Source organism: Diabrotica virgifera, chromosome 3 (genome assembly GCF_917563875.1).
Source record: "Diabrotica virgifera virgifera chromosome 3, PGI_DIABVI_V3a".
Classification (NCBI taxonomy): domain Eukaryota; kingdom Metazoa; phylum Arthropoda; class Insecta; order Coleoptera; family Chrysomelidae; genus Diabrotica; species Diabrotica virgifera.
Window position 1 is genome coordinate 254,551,572 of NC_065445.1, and position 21,264 is coordinate 254,572,835.

Consider the following 21,264-nt stretch of genomic DNA (forward strand, 5'->3'; position numbering starts at 1 on the left):
ATAGAAATCCAACAAAATAATTTATAAACATAGTTAAAAATATATGTAAATACATACCTTAGAAAAATCAACCAAATCACTAGTGCCAAACACCGCTCCTTAGAGTCTGCAAGGTGACTGTCTGCTAGGAGGCTGCAACTGTTGTCACGTGATATTTTTACACCAATAAAAACACTTATAGAGTTTTAAGAAATGTATCAGTTTATGTACAAGATCATTCCTACAATGAACTGATCATTGATTCAGGTATATTACATTAATACAATGATTGAGTTACATCAAAACAACCTATCGACTTATTAATCAAAGTCGAAAACATTGATTTAATGTTACGAAAACATTGATTCAATAAACGAGTTCGTAATTTAAAGAACACTGTACGTTAGTGCAACGTTTTATATTTATTAATTTAACCGCATAATCCTGATGTGTAATTTCATATATACAATGAACAAATTATTAGTATTATGAAAAAAGTCATTGGATAGATAAAAATATTCATTGGATTAATGATTCTAGTTATTATTTTTTAATTAATAGAATTGCATTGTAATAATGAATATGGTCATTACTTAATGACTACGTGTTTATAGTATTAACGAAATTTTCATTGAATCAATGTAAAAAAAGTCAATGATTGGCGTTCATTGGTACTATGTACAATATTTTTTTCAGTGTATAAATTGGGCCACATATACTGCACATATAAAGGTTCAAACTTAGAAATGAGGCCATCTCAGATTTTGCCTTTTACAAAAATGGCGGTCATTCAAAATGGGCGACTATACATATGTGACTAATAGCACGATATCTTTTGAGTGAAAAGTCCCATTTCAACCAAATTTGGTACATAGGTTCTTTTTGTGATTTATAAGATCTATGTTGTTAACTGGAAGAATCGGTTTACCAAAAGTTGTGTTTTTCCTGGTTTTTTATGTAAGACTATTTTATATTATGTAAATAATTTATTTTCAATTTTTTCACCCTGTAGATATTAATTTTTCAAAATGGTAATACCACCATTAAAAAGAGCGTAAGAATATGTTTTAGAAAATATTTTGAACTTTTTAGTTAAGTTAATTACCATTTAATAAATGCATAACGTATCTTCACATGTATCTATGTGTGGCATTTTCGTGCAAATATTATAAGAATTATTGTGAATTTAACGGTAGAAGCATATAATTTGGACCACATATACTACTACAGATACAAAAGTTCAAACTTAGATATGAGGCCATCTCAGATTTTGCCTTTTACAAAAATGGCGAGCATTCAAAATGGCGGCTATACATATGTGAGTAATAGCCACGATAGCTTTTGAACGAAAAGTCCGATTTCAGCCAAATTTGGCATCAAGGTTCTTTTTTTGATGAATAAGATCGAGGTCTTGAACCGGAAGAATCGGTTCACCAAAAGTTGTGTTTTTACTGTGTTTTGTGTAAAACTCTGTTGTTTTTTTTTTCAATTCTTTCACCCTGTATATAATAATTTTTCAAAAAGGTAATACCGCCATTAAAAAGAGTGTAAATATAATTTTTACGAAAGATTTTAAACTTTTTGTTTATGTCAATTACAATTTAATAAATGCATAACGTATCTTCACATGTACCTGTGTGCGTCAGATTCATTTTGAATGCCCGCCATTTTTGTAAAAGACAAAATCTGAGATGGCCTCATATCTAAATTTGAATCTTTGTATGTGTAGTGTGTGTGGTCCAAATTATATGCTTTTACCATTAAATGCACAATAATTCTTATATTATTTGCACGAATCTGCCGCACATAGGTTCATAGGTATATGTGAAGATACGTTATGCATTTAATAATTGGTAATTAACATAACTAAAGAGTTTAAAATATTGCCTAAAAATATTTTTACGCTCTTTTCAACGCCGGTATTAACTTTTTGAAAAATTAATATATACAGGGTGTTTTGGCCTCATTAAATTTATTTCATTCGAAGTACCTGGCCTATTTTCTTGCCCAGATATTGTACTAAATTTTTTGTTTTCTCTTTAATTACCTTTCGTTAGTACTAACTAGTCGTGGTTGTCAGTAAGTAAGAACAAATTGAATTGTTAAGTCGTTTCCTGTAGTTATCAAGTGTCGCCAAAAAACGCCGGTTTCAGTTATAGTAAAAAATAAATTAACCCTTTCTCCCTCCTTCCTTCACCTTACTAATAACTGAAGACTTCTCGACCTACCAGTTAAAATAAGGTAAGAATTTTTTTGTTATTATTTCCATACAGTCCGCTTTAAATTCGATTGCGTAATAGACCAGCATAGCCCAATCGCCACCCCATAAGTTTGGTCCTTCGAGCCGGATCGTCTTGAATCAATTTCGTTGTTGCTTTGCCGGTTCAAGATCTGATCTATCGTATTTTTCGCATTGGATAAATTTATTTAAAATTATAATTGTAATCGGTATAGTATATTTGTCGTGTTAAAATCTAATTAAATCGTAGTGTACCCTTTTTTTGTCGTGTATCGAAAAACCTTGTTCTTCGGTCGACTATAGTTGGAACATTGAATTCGTGTTTTTGCTTCTGAACCCATCGCTTAGTGAAATCGATTTTGATTAAGTAAATATATTTGATTTGGATATTTTGCAAACCTAAAAACAATTTGTTTGGATTTAGTTTAATAAAATTTTAGTAATTGTTGAAAAAATATATACACCTAACTACTATTCTTGACATATTTTGGGTTTTGTTCCATTTTATTTCTTCATCATTGATAATTTTTTGAAAGAATTTCAATATTTATTATTAAACATGCCTAAAAGTCAAAACGAACTAAAATTGGAGCGATTATGCTCTAAACGTGAAACTATCTTTCGTAGGGCTCAATTATGTTACGATGCCGGGTCGGCCTTAGAAAAAGATCCAGAAAATGCCTCAAAAATGCGTAACTTTGCAGTTAGATATAGTACTTTCGAAAAAACTCTATCAGAATATGAGGAAATTGTTCAAGATATCGTTATATTAAAACAAGAGATGGAGCCAGATGCTGGCGTTGCATACCATACGCATTTAGATGCATTTTATGATCTCTACTCCAATATTGAATATTTAGCTTCATTATTAATAAATAAACCTGCTGTTTTGAGTAATAATCCCAATAGTACTAATAATTCTACTATTAAAATGCCCAAATTTGAATTAGTTAAGTTTGATGGTGAAGATATATCTCTGTGGCCTGTTTTCTATGAAAATTTCAAACAATTTGTTCATAACAAAATAGAATATCCCAAGTCCGATAAGCTACAGTATTTGTTGAGTTGTATTTCCGGGAAAGCCTTGAAAAGCTGTAGCTCAATAGAACCCATTCCTAATAATTATGACATTATTTGGAATATGCTTGTTGAAAGATATAATGATAAAAAATATTTGTTTAATCTCTATATGGATCGAATTGTTAATTTTCACGGTTTGCAATCTAATAATCCATCATATTTGGAAATATTTTTGGAAAAGTTTGATACTAATGTTTCTGCACTAAAACGATTAAATCTCGATAATTTAGATGATCATATTTTAACTTATTTAGCTATGTTAAAATTACCACAAGATACCATAGATTCATTTGATTTAATAAGAAATAATAATGATTTACCCGCTTATGATGATTTATTGAAATTTTTACGCCAACGTAGTAAATCTCTTATTAAAAATGATAGATCAAGGAATTTCAAAAATAATTTTTCGTTTCAAAAACCGAACAAATCGTTTCATTTGCAAGAACAGAATACGTATTCCTCCATAGATTGTGTTGTTTGTAAAAAAGGCCCACATTTAATTAAAGACTGTAAGCACTTTTTAGGGCTACCATTTGAATCCAGATTTAAATTAGTGAAGGAAAATAATTTATGTTTAAATTGTTTTTCTTCAAAGCATCGAGTATCCAATTGTCCGTCAAAATTTTCTTGTGTTGTGTGCAAAGCTAGGCACCATTCCAAGTTGCATAAGCCAAATACTACTCGGCCTAATGAGAATGTTCCATTTCCCTCCACTAGTACTGAGCCTACCTCTGGTTCTTCTGATAATCCTTCTAGTTTACATGTCCGCCATTCTAAAAATATCCCAAATGAATCAGAATCGAGTTCTGTTAGTCTGTTTGGGACAATAATGGTTAAAGTTGTTGATAAATGGGGTAGTGCTCACAAGGTTAGATTTTTGTTAGATAGTGGTTCTTCTGCTAATTTTCTTACTTTTGATTGTTCCCGAAAATTAGGCCTAAGTTATTCGAAATTAAATTTGACAGTTTCTGGTATAGGAGGATCAACCACCCCGATAGTAGGTAAAACCAACATTGTTATCTTTTCCCATTTTGATAAAAAAATACAATATCCTATAGAAGTGTTGCTTATAGACACAATCTCTAATAAGTTGCCAGATCAACCAGTTGACAAAGACTGTATTAACAGTATAGAACACTTGAAATTAGCTGACCCGAATTTCTTTTTTCCTGGCAAGATAGATGGTATTTTAGGCTTATCTGTCTTTTCAAATATCATTGGTTGTAATAGAGTGTCATGCGAAGATTCTCTATCAGCTATTGAGACTAGTTTAGGTTATGTAGTCATGGGCTCAGCTGCACCAAATTTTGAAAAAATCCACACATATTTGTCTTTCGTCTGTAACCCTTTGTTGAATTTAGATTCCTTGGTCGAAAGAATGTATGAATTAGAGGATTTGCCCACTGTTACTAATAGTTCATCAGAAGATGAAATTTGTGAAAATTTATTTTTAGAAAATGTATGTAGAGATGCAGATGGTAGATACACAGTTTCATTGCCGTTCCAAAATGATCCTAATGTACTGGGTGATTCTTTTGTTCTTGCTAAAAATAGATTGTTGTCCTTAGAAAATCGCCTAGCACCAAACACAGAACTTAGAAAACTTTACTGTGATATCTTTCAAGACTATTTAGACCAAAAGCACATGAGTTTAGTTCCCATTCAAACCATTGATTCGTTGTCGTATTATATTCCCCATCATTGTGTTTTTAAATCAGATAGCCCTTCCACTCCTTGTAGAATAGTCTTTGATGCCTCTATGAAAACTAGTAAAGGACCGTCATTAAATGAAATTCTTTATAAAGGTCCAAAATTACAAAATAATCCTACCACAATATTGTTGAATTTTCGTCTTTTTCCAATCGCAATTGTCGCTGATTTGAAACAAATGTATAGGCAGGTTAAAGTGGTTGAATCTCATTGTTCGTTTCAAAGAGTTTTGTGGAGATTTGATACCAATGATCCTATTTCTATTTTCCAATTAAATACTTTAACTTTTGGAGTAAAAGCCTCACCATATCTTAGTCTCAGGGTAATAAAACAATTATGTAATGACGAATCTAAAAGTTTTCCTGATGCTATCATCCCAATTTTAAGAGATATGTATGTAGACGATTTTATTAGCAGTTTTCCAAATGTTTCTGAAGCTATAGTTACACACACTCAGTTAGTGAATTTGTTTCAAAAAGGTGGTTTTAAATTAACCAAATGGATGTCGAACTCGAACGATCTACTATCGACAATCCCCGAACCCCTTCAATTGGTCAAAACCAAACAATTTGATAAGTCAGTCTCCAAAGTGTTAGGATTGCAATGGGAAGAAAAATGTGACAATTTTAGTTTTGGGTTAGAAATACCCTCATCGACCCGTTGTACAAAAAGAAACATGCTCTCACTTGTTGCTCGTATGTTTGATCCCTTGGGATTCCTATCTCCTATAACCCTCTTGCTTAAAATTTGGATAAAGAAACTTTGGACTCTAAAGGTAGATTGGGATAGTACCGTACCAAAAGAAATCGAAATAGCATGGGAAAAGTTTCAAAATGAATTTCATGTCCTATACAAAATACAAATTCCACGCCATATAGCAGTTACACCTAATTCGTCGTTGTCTTTTGTAGGATTTTCAGACGCAAGTGCTGCTGGATACGCAGCCATTGTTTATTCCAGGGTTGTTAATTGTACAGGTCAAGTTAAAGTTACTTTACTGTACTCTCAATCTAAAGTATCTCCAATGTCTAAAATAACTCTTCCTCGATTAGAGCTTTGTGGAGCGCTTCTTCTCTCAAAGCTTCTTTCACATGCTATTGAAACTTATTCTCCTAGACATAATATTGATAAAATTTTTGCCTTAAGTGATTCCATGATTGTATTAAATTGGATAAAGTCCTCAGAGAAAAATCTCAAAATATTTGTTCAAAATAGAGTTGTTACAATTCATAAGATGGTTCCATCAGAGTATTGGTTTTTTGTTCCTGGAAAGGAAAATGTTGTTGATTGCGCCTCTCGAGGTTTGTTTCCTTCTTCGTTAGTCAACCATTCCACATGGTTTACTGGTCCAAATTGGTTACTGTTGGAGCCAGAATATTGGCCTATTCAGTCTGTCAACGGACAGGAAATTATGATTTGTGATTCTGAATATAGATCACAAACCTTCTTTGGTAATGTCACTCGTGTAATTTCTCCGCTGTATACTCTTATTGAATATTTTTCCAGTTGGTCGAAACTTTTAAATTCCACAGTATACGTATTGAGATTTCTTAGAAAATTGTCTTTAAATAAACGGATATCTCTATTTGATTTAAAAATTGCAGAAATTGAATTAATTCGAGCTGTCCAGCAAAAGCATTTTTCTGAAGAATATAAAGCCCTTTCTCAAAATCTCGTTGTAAAATCTTCCATACGTCGTTTGAATCCATTTATTGAAAATGGAATAATTAGAGTAGGTGGACGTTTGTCCAACTCCCAATGTAGTTTTGAACAAAAACATCCGATTTTGTTGCCCAAAGCCGATCCTTTAACCATTTTGTTAATAGATTATTTCCATAAATTGCATTTACATGCTGGAGCGTATTTGTTGCAAAATCTTCTGAGAACAAATTATTGGATACTATCTAGTCGTCAGGCCATCAGAAATAGAATTTGGAGATGTAATCGTTGTTTTCGTCTTAATCCTAAACCTACCTATCCTATGATGGCTGACTTACCCGCCGTAAGAGTCAATCAGGCAAAAGCCTTTTTACACACTGGTGTAGATTATACTGGTGCGTTTTCCATTACTATAGGAAAATATCGTGGCGTAAAAACTCAAAAGGCTTACGTATGTTTGTTTGTTTGTCTAAGTACGAAAGCCATACATCTTGAATTAGCCTCCTCGCTCTCTACAGATTGTTTCTTAGCCACTTTCAAAAGATTTTTATCTCGTCGTGGAAATTGTAAGGTTTTATATTCAGATAATGGCACAAATTTTGTGGGTGCCAAGAGAGTCCTCGATGAAATATATCAATTAACTACTTCAAAAACTTATAAAGATGCATTCCAACAGGAACTTAATAATACCAAAATTTCTTGGAAAATGAACGTACCTTATGGCAGTCACTTCGGTGGTATTTGGGAAAGCAATATAAAAAGTGTAAAACTTCATTTAAATAGAGTTGTGGGGAATCAAATCCTTACTTACGAAGAATTTTTAACTGTTCTGACACAAATCGAGTGTCTTTTGAATTCGCGTCCTCTTTGTGTTCAAAGTAACGACCCTGAAAATCCAGTCGCGCTGACTCCATCGCATTTTTTATGTACAGAACCTTTAGTGTCATTACCCTCGATGGATATTGATCTTGATAAAAATATGAGTACTTTGAAAAGATATAAATTATTAGATTGCATTGTTCAACATTATTGGAAAAGATGGCATTCAGAATATTTGTCTTCTATGCAGTCTCGTTTAAAATGGAACACTAACTAGAACCCTCCCAAAGAGGGAATGGTAGTTATAATAAAAAATGAAACTATCCCACCTTTACAGTGGCCTCTGGCAGTCATAGAGACTTTGTATCCTGGAAAAGATGGGATTGTTCGAATCGTAAAAGTGCGAACCAAGCACGGTAGTTACATGCGCCCAGTCGTTAAACTGTGTCCTCTACCCAGTCAATAAACTGGAGAGGATTTTTTTATTTTATTTGATAGTTAAAATTTTAGTTTAGGGTGATGGGTTCATGTGCAGACTTAGCATATTAAAATTAAATTAGTTTTCGTTGATTTTTCGTTTATTTTAAAAATAAACTCGGGGGGGCAGGATGTTTTGGCCTCATTAAATTTATTTCATTCGAAGTACCTGGCCTATTTTCTTGCCCAGATATTGTACTAAATTTTTTGTTTTCTCTTTAATTACCTTTCGTTAGTACTAACTAGTCGTGGTTGTCAGTAAGTAAGAACAAATTGAATTGTTAAGTCGTTTCCTGTAGTTATCAAGTGTCGCCAAAAAACGCCGGTTTCAGTTATAGTAAAAAATAAATTAACCCTTTCTCCCTCCTTCCTTCACCTTACTAATAACTGAAGACTTCTCGACCTACCAGTTAAAATAAGGTAAGAATTTTTTTGTTATTATTTCCATACAGTCCGCTTTAAATTCGATTGCGTAATAGACCAGCATAGCCCAATCGCCACCCCACAGGGTGAAAGAATTATTAAAAAACATGTTTTTACATAAAAATCAGGAAAAACACAACTTCTGGTAAATCGATTCTGCCGGTTCAAGATTTTGGTCTTACACATCAAAAGAAGAACCTATATACCAAATTTGGTTGAAATCGGACTTTTCGTTCAAAATTTATCGTGCTATTAGTCACATATGTATAGTCACCATTTTGATTGCACGCCATTTTTGTAAAAAGTAAAATCTGAGATGGTCTTATATCTAAATTTGAACCTTGATGTGTGTAGTATATGTGGTCCAAATTATATGCTTCTACGATTAAATGCATAATAATTCTTATAATATTTGCACGAATCTGCCACACATAGGTACACGTGAAGATAAGTTATGCATTTATTAAATGGTAATTAACATAACTAAAATGTTGAATATATTTTCTACAAAATATTTTTACGCTGTTTTCAATTGCGGTATTACCTTTTTGAAAAATGAATATATACAGAGGGAAAAAATTGAAAAAAAAACACATATTTTTACATAAACAACCAATAAAAACACAACTTATGGTAAACCGATTCTTCTGGTTCACCACATCCATCTTGTAATTTAAAAAAATAACCTATATAACAAATTTGGTTGAAATCGGACTTTTCGTTCAAAAGTTATGGTACTATTAAACACACATGTACAGTCGCCATTTTGAATGCCCGCCATTTTTGTAAAAGGCAAAATCTGAGATGGCCTCATATCTAAATTTGAACCTTTATATGTGTAGTATATGTGGTCCAAATTATATGCTTGTATCATTAAATGTGCAATTGTTTCACATATCGGCCGCACTATATATTATGTAAATATTTCTTGACAGGCGATTGTCCATTATAATTCAGAGCTGATTCCTACCTTTTTTATATAGTATGTAGGCATTCCTCCAAAATACTTTCAAATTTTTTTACATGTAAATTTCAAAAATATAAAGATAATTTGTTTATATATTTTTCTTTTTAGTACTTAACTGAAGATGTATTTAGCACACCTAATATTAAACATGCGGAACTTGCATCCCATAAGGCCGTAAGTTATGTGTACGAGTTCGCTTACAAAGGAAAAATGGGAGGATTCACGGATAATCTTAAATACACTGAAGGTATGTATTCTTGTTAATAGGTTGTAAGACTCTTAAGACGTAAAATATACTCATTCACTTTGTATTGGTGAAATAAAGAGGGATGGTATGTTTACCTATCGAGCTTTATTTTGTCCAATTTTTTCACTTACCTCTTCTACTTTTTTCTTTTATGTGCAAATATGGTCCATCTGGTTTCAGCATGTTTCTTTACACCGTGACTATATCCCATTTAAGTTTTTCCACTTGTTCATCATCATCATAATCATTCCTCAACCTATTGCATCCAGTCTTGTGTATAGGTCTCCTCCATATCCCAGCAAACAGACCGACGTGTTAATTACGTGAATTTTGGGTACATTTGTCACCAATATACGTAAATTGCTTACGTGAATTTCACGTGAAAATTTGGTTGGAATGTCACATTGAAAATACGTCTTTAAATTACGTGAATAACTCGTCTTCAATAGACGTGTTATTTACCTTAAATAGCAATAAAATGTTTCGGGAAATTCACGTTGCAAATACGTGTTGATTAACGTATCTTTTAGGGAATGTATATATTAGTATTCACGTGAAAGATACGTCCTCGGTTCACGTAAATAATTTGACCTTAATTAACTTATGAATCACGTAATTATTATCCTCATATGATATAAATAAAACAAGCATAATATAAAGTATTAACAATGTATTTATTTTGTAGAATTTAGAGACTTTAAAACATTTGTCTGGTATAATTATTATACAATATAATGAACCAAAAATGGTACCGACCTAAAGACACATTAAAAAATTTGCCAACACAAAACACAACAAAGGTCACTTTTTATTTCTAGGAGGACACTTCGGCACTTTCTTGTTTTTTTTTTAATTGCATCATCGGCACTTCAACCCTCGAGCAGTGAGGTAAACGTTAATACGAAAGACATTATTGTAAATAAACCCGCCTAAAATAAAACGAAGGAAATAAAGCTCTTCACGTTTCACTTTCACTTTTTGTTGTGTGAAATGTGTATGTGAGAAGCTGATATTAGAGGTTATGATCATCGATTTTAAAAATCGATTATTTTTAAATTACAGTTAAACTATTCTTTTTACTTTAAATTAGTATTACGTATTTTCTTTTTGTTTTTAAATTTCTTCTACTATTAACTAATTGGTCTTACAAAAAATCTATTTCAATACCAGCCTAATATAAAAAATAATCCTATCGAAATGTATCTATTATTCGATAAATCGATTAATTTAGTTTTCGAACCTACTATGTTAATCATGTACCGTGGTCACGCGATAGTATTTAAAGGAGGAGAAAGGCTTGGTAGTACGTCATCACCGCGTGCGATTTGAAAATTAGACTCAACATCATTTTAGCTCCTGTGATATTTTTAAAGAAAAAAATAGCGTCAAATCAAGGTTGGATTGAAATAGTTATGCTAAATGATTTTAAAAGCGAAATCATAAACTTTTTGTTTAAATATTGGTATTATTTACATTACTTTTACGTGAAATACATCTAATTTTTCGACTTCCATAAAATACAGTGAGTACAATTCAAGCGATACGTATTTAACCAACACCGTTGTAAAATTTTGTTTTCCAAAATATTTCTCAAAATTTAACCAAAGGAAGTTATTTCTGTTTCGTGATTATTACGTGAAATAAACGTACCTTTGCGATGTAACCGACATTCACACCTATTATAAAAAACATGTACTATATTCGTCATTATGAGTTTATATTATTCTAATGTCAAACATGTATAAAGGAAGCTCTAATATATAGGTGAATGATTTGGCACTGAAATACGTTTTTTTCCCGTCATAAATGACCGAGTTACGTATTCGTTGAAATTTGCCGTAAATTTAACGTAATCATCACCTAACTGGGCTCAAACCTGTTTGCTGGGATTCTTTCATTGTTCCTTGTGCCGTCTGTATCCAATTTTCCACTGTTTTTCTCAAGTCATCCATCCATTTTTTTGGTGGTCTACTTCGGTGTCTTTATCTTCTCTAGGTCTCCATTATATGAGTCTTTTGGTCCAAATATTATCATTTAAATGTGCTACATGTCCAGACCATCTCTGGTCTTGGTGATCTCTCTCACTATCCTATTTGGTACCATATCTCTTCTTGTTATTCCCAACATTGCTCTTTCCATTTTTCTTTGGGTTATTATAATCTCGGTCAGGCAGGAATGCTATAAATGCGACCAATGCAAATTACCTCACCACAAGGGAACCAACTTACTGGCCTACCGACAATGCAAAAATACCTGATCTACTCGACTTTTATATTGTTAAAGGAATTAATGTTAAATTGGCAAAAGTAGAATCTTGTTACGATCTACCCTCTGACCACTCTAGCGTAATCGCGACATGGTATGCACAAATAACAAACAGTACTAAACAACCATCACTATACAGTAACAAAACAGACTGGAGCATTTTCAAGACTAAACTAGATGAACTAATTGACATAAACATCCCATTGAAAACAGAAAGTGACATCTACGCAGCAGTAGAAAATCTTCAGAAATCTATACAAGAAGCTGCTTGGTATGCTACCCCTGACTGCTACCAAACAGAATTGAAAGAGAATTGCCCAACTGTAATAAAGGAAATGATTGCTAGAAAGAGAAAAATAAAGGAAGAGTGGCGAAGAACAAGAACACATGAGAACAAGGCGAAATTAAATAAAATCACCAAGGAAATTAAACTACAATTGCATAATATCAAAAATAACAAAATACAAGAATATCTTACAGGTTTATCAGCAAACGCAGATAGTTAATATACCCTTTGGAAGGCCACGAGAAAAATCAAACACCCGAAACAACAAATACCACCAATACGAAACCAAGAGGGAAACTGGTGTAGAAATAATAAGGAAAAAGCCGAAGCATTTGCAAATCACCTCACTAATGTATTCCAGCCACATCCCATGGAAGATGGTGACACAGAGGAAGAAATAAATGACTTCCTGGAATCGCCCTACCAGATGGATATACCTATACAAAAAATCACCACTAAAGAAGTTAGAAATATGATCCAGCATGACATCAGTCCAAAAAAAGCTCCAGGGTATGACCTGATCAACGGGAAAGTACTGCAGCAATTGACATGCAAAGGTCTGAAAATGATAACGCAAGTATTTAATGCAATATTTAGGCTAGGTTACTACCCAGAACAATGGAAAGTTGCTCAAATTATTCTCATACCTAAGCCAGGGAAAAATAAAACTCAGGTGACTTCATACAGACCAATAAGCCTGCTACCTGTTCTATCAAAAATTTTGGAAAAACTTCTCCTTAAACAATTATCCCCAGTTATAGAAGAAAGGAAACTAATTCCCCAACACCAATTTGGGTTCAGAACACAACACGGAACGATAGAACAGGTACATAGACTGGTAAAACACATCAGAAGTGATCTAGAAAATAAAAGGTATTGTTCTGCTGCATTCCTGGACATTGGTCAGGCCTTCGACAAGGTATGGCATGCTGGTATGCTCTTTAAACTAAAGAAAAACCTTCCTCATCCTTTTTATCAAATCCTAAAAAGCTATATTTCCAACCGACATTTCCTAGTCAAGCAGGATAATGAATACACAAGCCTAAGACCAATAAAAGCCGGAGTACCACAAGGAAGTGTCTTGGGACCGATATTGTACTTGCTCTACACTGCTGACCTACCCACAAGTAACAAAACAACGTGTGCAACTTTTGCTGATGACACTGCTCTACTAGCCTCTCACCATGATCCAAATACAGCATCCAGAACCCTTCAGAAAGACCTTAATAATATACAAATATGGCTTAAAAAATGGAAGATAAAGGCGAATGAGAGTAAATCCATCCATGTAACCTTCACCATGAGAAGACAAACATGTCCATCTGTAACACTAAATGAAACTCAACTCCCACAAACCGATACTGTCAAGTACCTAGGAATCCATCTTGATAGGAGATTAACTTGGCAAAAACACATTTTTACAAAAAGAAAACAACTAGGAATAAAATTTCGAGAAATGTACTGGATCATCGGTCGTAAATCTCAACTATCACTTGAAAACAAACTGCTGATATATAAAACTATATTAAAACCAGTGTGGACCTATGGTATCCAACTTTGGGGGACAGCCAGTCAAACTAACCTAGAAATATTGCAGAGATTCCAGAACAAAGTCCTTAGAACAATGCTGAATGCCCCTTGGTACGTGCCAAACTATGTGATAGAGCAAGACCTTAATGTGCCATCCATAAAAACAGTAATAACGGAATATTACAAAAAATATTCCAAGAGACTAGAATCTCATCCAAATGAGTTAGCCAGCAACCTTACTGATGACCACAATGATGTACGACGCCTGAAGAGATTCAAAGTAGTGGATCTAGCAAGAAGATTCGAATAATCTGTGATAACTAAACTTATTTTAATTTGTTTTAATTTAATTTATGTAAAGAGGGTGATCACTGGATCTCCCTCTACAGGTCAAAATTTTCAATTTTTGTCAAATAATTTACCTATTGTTCTCAGTTGTGGACAGATTGTAAATATTACAACATAAAAAAAAAAGTCAGGCAGGAAGTTACTAGCACTAATAATCTTCTTTCTTGTTCTTCTTTTCGTGTAGACATGACTCACTGTTTTTCAATGTGCCTCCTCTAAGCTGTCATTCCATCCTTTTCGTGGTCTTCCCACTGATCGTTTTACTGTTGGAGAACCGTCTGTAGCCGTCCTTACTACTGTTTATGCCCTCTTCTAGTTTATTTATGTCTTTTCTTATGACGTGGCAACGTGGTATTTTTATACCGATATATGCACATATTCTCATATGATAAAGCGGATAAAGGCAGTCGCCAAGAAAGAGTCGTCAGCACAATATCGCCGAGTTTAGTCAGAGCGTGAAACATTCGCTCACGCAATCATTTAAGTGCTTCTCGGTGTCACCGTTTATCAAACTTTAGACAGTTCAAAGTGTAACGGACTTATCCTATATTTTACTGTTTTATTTAGTGTTTTAGAGCCAATAAAGTCATATCTTTCACACGTTGCGTTGTATCACTTTCAGCCAGTATCTTATCGAAGGTTAATGTCGCGTCAAAATCAACTACTCTATTTGTTGTCATTCGGCTTATGTGGTCGTTCTATTCTACTCTTCTGTTTTTTACCCAGTTATTAATGTTGTCCACCTTGCATCTCCGTCCTAAATCTTCACTTCTAGCTCTCTCCCATAGTGTCTTACCATCGATTTTTCGAAGGGTTTCCATTTCTGCTGTTTCTAGCATTCTTTTGTCCTTTTTTATCAGGTCGTGTTTTTGCCGCGTACGTCATTATTGGTCTGATGATTATTTGGTAAATTCTGCCTTTTACTTCTTTCCCGATATTTTTATTTCTCCATATTTTTTCATGCAGGCAACCTGCGGCTCTGTTCCCTTGATCTTTCACTTGAACACTAATAACGATTGACATATTTTAAAGGATTACAAATAAACATTTACGCTGTTACTAATAAACCAAGTATAAAAGTTATACTGAGAATAAATCAGGAATAGAGTCCAAGTTTATACTGACCCACATCCTTGTTTAAGTCTGGTATAACCTATTTTATGAATGTCAATGTCATCAGAGGCAAAAATATATTATAATATTTTGATTTGTTTTGTGAGTAAAAAAATGTGTTTAAGAGGTGTTGCGGCTGTCAAAGAAGTTGATGATTTAATTAACATGATAGAAAATCCCCGAAAAGGAAACTTTTCAAAGATAGAATAAATCCCCTTTCACAATTCACCGATAAGGAATTCAGAATTAAGTAATATCAGTTTTTCTAAAGATGGTGTAATGTTTTTAGAAAATTTAATAGGTGATTCACTTATTTGAATTTGATATTGCATGAAAAGTTGAGTCAAACAGTCCATATAATGCACAAAAAATTTCAAAATGATTCGTCAGTTTAAGTTTTATTCAATTTTTTTTATCCCAAAGTGCTTTTTTGCAATGTTATTGTTCAGAAAATAATAATGATTACAGCAATTCTGTGGAAACCATATGCCATAAGAATACTGTTATTTTAAACATATTTAAAAAAATCAACAAAAACTTATTTTTATCATTCCAAAAACATTTTACAAAAGTAGAGTCAATTTTGGCTTTTAAACAATTTGAGTAAACAATTTGAGTTAATATTGACTGTGGACTAAATCTACTTTGGGATTTAAAAAGCTGGTATTTTTACACGAATTTTCAAAAAAAAACTTTGTGCCTAGGTTAATTTGGTTTGTCAGTTACAGAGAAAAATCAGAATTTACATATTTGACACAATATCTCATTGTTCTATGTATTTGTGCAGAAGATTGCGACGTTGCCAAACTATTATTTCGGAATAAAGTTGGAATACTTATATCTAACTTATACCGAGTTTATTAGTAACAAATTATTTTCGTACTATATCTACCTTATACGTAGAATAACTATTCTAGATATAAATACGGAATAACCTTAGAATACGAATGTTTTATTAGTAACAGTGTAAAGCCTTTTAATGTATTGCTTTTAAAAATTGTAAATAGGAATTTTTCTGAGGCACCATTATAGGGTCTAGTAGAGCACACTGCAATAATCTTAACGGTTTGGTTTTCTAGGAATTCGCTGTTCCTTACTCTTTTACGATATTCATTTCTGACTATCGCGTCTTCTTCATTTAAACCTTTCTCTATTCCTCTGCCACACGGTCCTTCCATGTTTTCCTTGGTTTTCCTCCATCTCTTTTTCCCTCAACTTTTAACAGCTCTATCCTTTGTCCCACTTAGTTTCCATTTCTGTATCTAGCGTGACCAAACCATTGCAGTATACCAACGAAGGCTCGATATATTTTATAAAAATATAAGCCCGCAGGCCTTACATTTTTCCTTTCAGCCCTTTCCCAATATTTCAACCACAGAGTACTAGCTCATTCATTTCCAGTTAAACCAACCAGCCTCTATCCTGTGGGCAATTCCTTGATCTGGTGTTCCATTTTCGTTATGTAGGATCCAAGGTATTTAAAGTCTCCTACTCTTTTTAGTCCCCCCCTGAAATTCAATGTATTCAACCATTCCTGAACTTTCAAGCACATATACTCCATTGTTGACCTGATAACCGTAAGTCGTCCTTGTTCAACAGTCTCTCTCCAACCCTCCAACATTTATTTGCTCTACTCCAGGAACACAATATCATCCTCAAAGAACATTGACCAAGGAGTCCCCTTCCTTGCCTTCTTTGTTATTACATCCATAAAAAGATTAAAGAGGTAGAGACTCAGTAAAGAACCTTGATGCAAACCAACTGTCACTAGAAAACTTTCGGTCAATTCGACACAGGTCCTTACTTCGTCCTTACGCACTTCTCAGGAACCCATTCCTCTCTAATGCATTTCCATAGCTTTTGTTTAGAAACTGAGTCATACGCCTTTTCAAGATCTATAAATACCTCATATAGCTCTATATTATTCTCGCCCTATTTCTCTATCAAGTATCTCCAAGCAAACACGGCATCTGTTGTTTCTTTCTGGCAAAAACCCAAACTATACTTATCCCATCGATGTCCCCTTCCTTAACATTTATTCTATAGTTATTCCCAAATAATCATTGTGTGATCTGCATCTCCTATAAGAATCACTAAAAAGGAAGGAAAGGATATCTGTACCACAGAAGAAATAACCACACAGAAGCGAAACTCCTGCCGAAAACGGTAACACAATTTTCATGCTCATATTATGTCAACGTAACTGGTGCAACCTCACTTTTGCGACTGACGTGACAGTTGTTTATAGTTAAATTTTATATTTATATATGTTTTATTTTATATTTTATTTATATTTTATAGTTAAATTTTATATATCATATTTAATTAATAACTACTTGTCAAAAATATTACCTAATTTGGAATGATCTATTCCTTAGAACATCAAGTTCTATTCTGTAACTGGTGCATAAGGTCAAATATTTCGGTCCCTACAAAATCAATGGAAACGACAGTCAGATTCGCTTCTGGTATCTGTACTTCACTCAAAAACAAAAAAGCACCTGGACCTGGCAATATATACCCTCAGAACTAATAAAATATGGAACTGAAAAACTACATGAGCACCTGACAATACTCTTTCAAAACTGCATAAACAAAGTAGAGGTTCCAGCCGAATTTAAAACCTCTACCATTTCAACTTTACATAAAAAAGGAAACAAACAAAATTGCGACAATTACCGTGGAATAGCATTTACTAGTATCATTAGTAAAATCTATGGGAAAATGATCAAAAATAGAATAGAAAGAGAATACACTGATATGGAGGCAGAAGAACAGGCGAGTTTTAGAGCTGGTAGATCGACCATAGACCACCTTTTTTGTATCACTCAACTTATGGAAAAAAAGGTTGCTGTAAATCAAGAAGTCCACTTTTTGTTTGTTGATCTAAAAAAGGCCTACGATAGCATCTCCCAAAATAAGTTATGGAACACTCTAAGACAAACGAACATCAACTCAAATCTCATAACAGCAGTGGAAAAACTATATGATAACGCCAACGCCAAAGTTAAAATAGGAACGAATGTTTCCAAAGGTTTCGTAGTAGACAAAGGACTGAAGCAGGGATGCTGCCTATCGCCGACACTTTTCAAAATATATCTGGAACAAGCATTGAAACTTTGGAAGCGGAAGTGCAGCAGCATGGGTATACAATTAAATAATAACAACCTGTACACTCTATGTTTTGCTGATGATCAAATTGTGATTGCTAACGAATATGACGATCTGGAATACATGACTCGAAAATTAATCGAAGAATACAAAAAATGGGGATTAGAAGTTAACATAGATAAAACAATGTACATGAACATCGGTGACAACGAGCAGAATCTAGTTTTAAACGACGGACAACACATTAAGTACAACAATAAATATTCTTATTTAGGAGTAGAAATCACGGACGACGGCAAATCAGATCAGGCTATAAAAAAACGAAACATTCAAGGTAGAAGGGCCATATCGCAACTAAATAGTATTATTTGGGATCAACATATATCAAAAAAAAAAAAAAAATAATAAACATCGAATATACAACACTATTATAAAGAGCATAGTAATGTATGTAAGTGACGTGTGGCAGTTAAAGACAACTACTGAAAGAACACTACAAGCCACGGAGATGGATTACTGGAGACGTGCCGCAGGAAAATCAAAACTCGAAAGAATCAATAACCAACGTATACGAGAGATTATGGGAGTCACACATACGATTGTCGAAGATATAAGAGTACAACAATTAAAGTGGTATGGACATGTGCAGAGAATGCCAGAACACCGTCTGCCCAAACAGATTCTAGATTGGTCACCACATGGAAAAAGAAAGAGGCCGACCCAGAAAGAGCTGGAGAGAAGGAATAGACAGAGAGATCCGAGAGAGAGGTTTAGACGTAGACCTTTGGGAAGATAGAGATGCATGGAGATTGGGCATCGGAAGACGTCGGAGGACGTTTTAAACCGATTATATGTATGTATCATTGTGTGCGATATCAACATTCCTCTATAGTTCTTAAATTTTTTAATTGACCGTTAATGGCTTGACCCTAGCTTTAGCTATGCTATACCAATCCTATTATACTAACATTATTTTAAGCTCTAATTTTTAAAACAAAATAACCTCTTTTTATCTATTTCTAGGAGCTAATGATGTTGCCCATACTGAAGAACTACATTACTTGTTTGGAGGACGAGAAGGAGTGAGAGATGACATTAAATCATACCCCAAAGAGGATCAATTGACAATGAAAAGAATGTTGACTTTATGGACAAACTTTATTAAATACCAGTAAGTAAAATACGTTAATAATATCAATAATCATTCAATCATACATTTGTAAGTAGGTTATTGAAAATTTAAATTATTATTTAAAAAATTTAAAAAATTATTTTGATTAATAAAAATTATTCATTGAAAAGTTTTTAAACATTTCACTTTGTAGACAAAGAAAAAATTCTCTATAGGTCGGAATGCAGAATCCTTGGTGACTATCTGTTGCTAGAGCTTTTTACAAACTTATAAAGCATACAGGCCGATAAATAGCGGACAATGGGCGTCTACAATACAACTGGGAATCTACAATATAATGCCATCCTAATGGCTTGATTACACGTAACGAGTACAGTGGCGAGACAGCAAACTGTTATGATTCAATAAAATTGTGTTTTGACTAGGAAAGTTGTGGGGTAGTTCTGATTTCTTTCGTTATATATAGATTTTGGGTTGCTGAATCCAAATAATGAGGTTTGTGGACAAAATTTCTTGCCGGAACATTGAAAAAATCGCGAAAAAAGCGAAAAATTTCAGCTTTTTCCGCTTTTTTGCTCAAATCTCGAAAACTATTAACTTTTAGTAAATGTTCTGTTTATAATAAACATGGCAATAATGAAAAGTCACATTCTAATGTTTTGACAGTTCTCTTACGTCAAAAATTTTGACCTACGTAATATCGCTTTTGTAGTAAAAATACTATAGATAAATATATAATTTGCTAACAAATTATCATTAATATCCTGTCACCATCGTATATATAATCGAATTAACAAAAACACCATTTCATAATATATTTGCATTAATACAAAACTTAAAAGATTTAAGAATTTTATTAATTTTAGACGAAATAAAAATTTCCTATGAAGTAATGACGATGACAGAATGCTTTTGCATGGTGGCCGACTTCGATGTTTAATCGATAGTTGTTTCAAGTAATCAATATTGCATAAGTACCTAATTACGAAATCTGTAAAGTTTCGATTTATGTTTTATGAATATAATTGTAAACTACTACATAATTTCAGTTTCTGACATAAATTTAATTAATAATAACGTAAATTTTGTAAAATATTTTTAATAATTAACGTAAATAAATTTTAAGTTCACTCAAATAAATAATCGATTACTGCCATCGACCGCTTACATTCAATCTCAGTTAATTTGATTATCGCGGCAAGTAAAGTAAAATTCTAAATGAATTAACATTATTTTATTACATGTTGCATATGCGGTAAACTTAACCACACAACTGAAATACAAATTACTTTGTAATAAGCTTCAGATTAAGGTTCTGCAAAAACTTGGTGGCAACTGTAATGGTATACATTTTGCTGACATATTTTTCGGTTTATCTTCATACTTTCAATTTATTTCAGGAATCCCACGCCCACCAAAGAAGAAATTTTAGATAACACGATTTGGCCTAGTCTAGCATGCAATGGTAATGGTAAAATCAAATACCTTAGTATTAATAAGACTTTAGAATCAAGGGTGGATCCGAAGTCTTACCAAAAAGCAAACAAATTATTGGAAAAATATCATAAACCACCCTATTATGTATATTGAGTATCTGTGATGTATATTTGTACTTAATAATTTTATTATTTCATATATAACAACAAATATTTTTTAATAAAATACGAAAAATATCTAGTGTTTTAATTTTACCTTAAGAGGCAACATCAGTGCGGAAAACGCATTCCAAGATTGCAGCTTTAATTTTGAATATTTTGTCGAGATATTTAGCACACATATTCGTAATATAGTAAAGAATGGCGGCACAGAATCCAATTTGAGAAATATGTTAGTATGTGGAAATTATACTATAATTAAACAAAATATTACAAAAACG

General features: G+C 33.0%; 1 protein-coding gene across 1 annotated transcript in view; it reads left to right on the plus strand.

Annotated features, from left to right (window-relative positions):
• Nucleotides 1–21,061, plus strand: part of LOC126882397 (juvenile hormone esterase-like) — an 86,752-nt gene extending 65,691 nt beyond the window's left edge. The window contains exons 9-11 of the mRNA XM_050647312.1: nt 9,465–9,603; nt 19,280–19,427; nt 20,789–21,061. Of these exons, the coding sequence (XP_050503269.1) occupies nt 9,465–9,603; nt 19,280–19,427; nt 20,789–20,978 (477 nt within the window). The 3' untranslated portion in view covers nt 20,979–21,061. The remainder of the gene's footprint in view (nt 1–9,464; nt 9,604–19,279; nt 19,428–20,788) is intronic.
• The last annotated feature ends 203 nt before the right edge of the window (nt 21,062–21,264 follow it).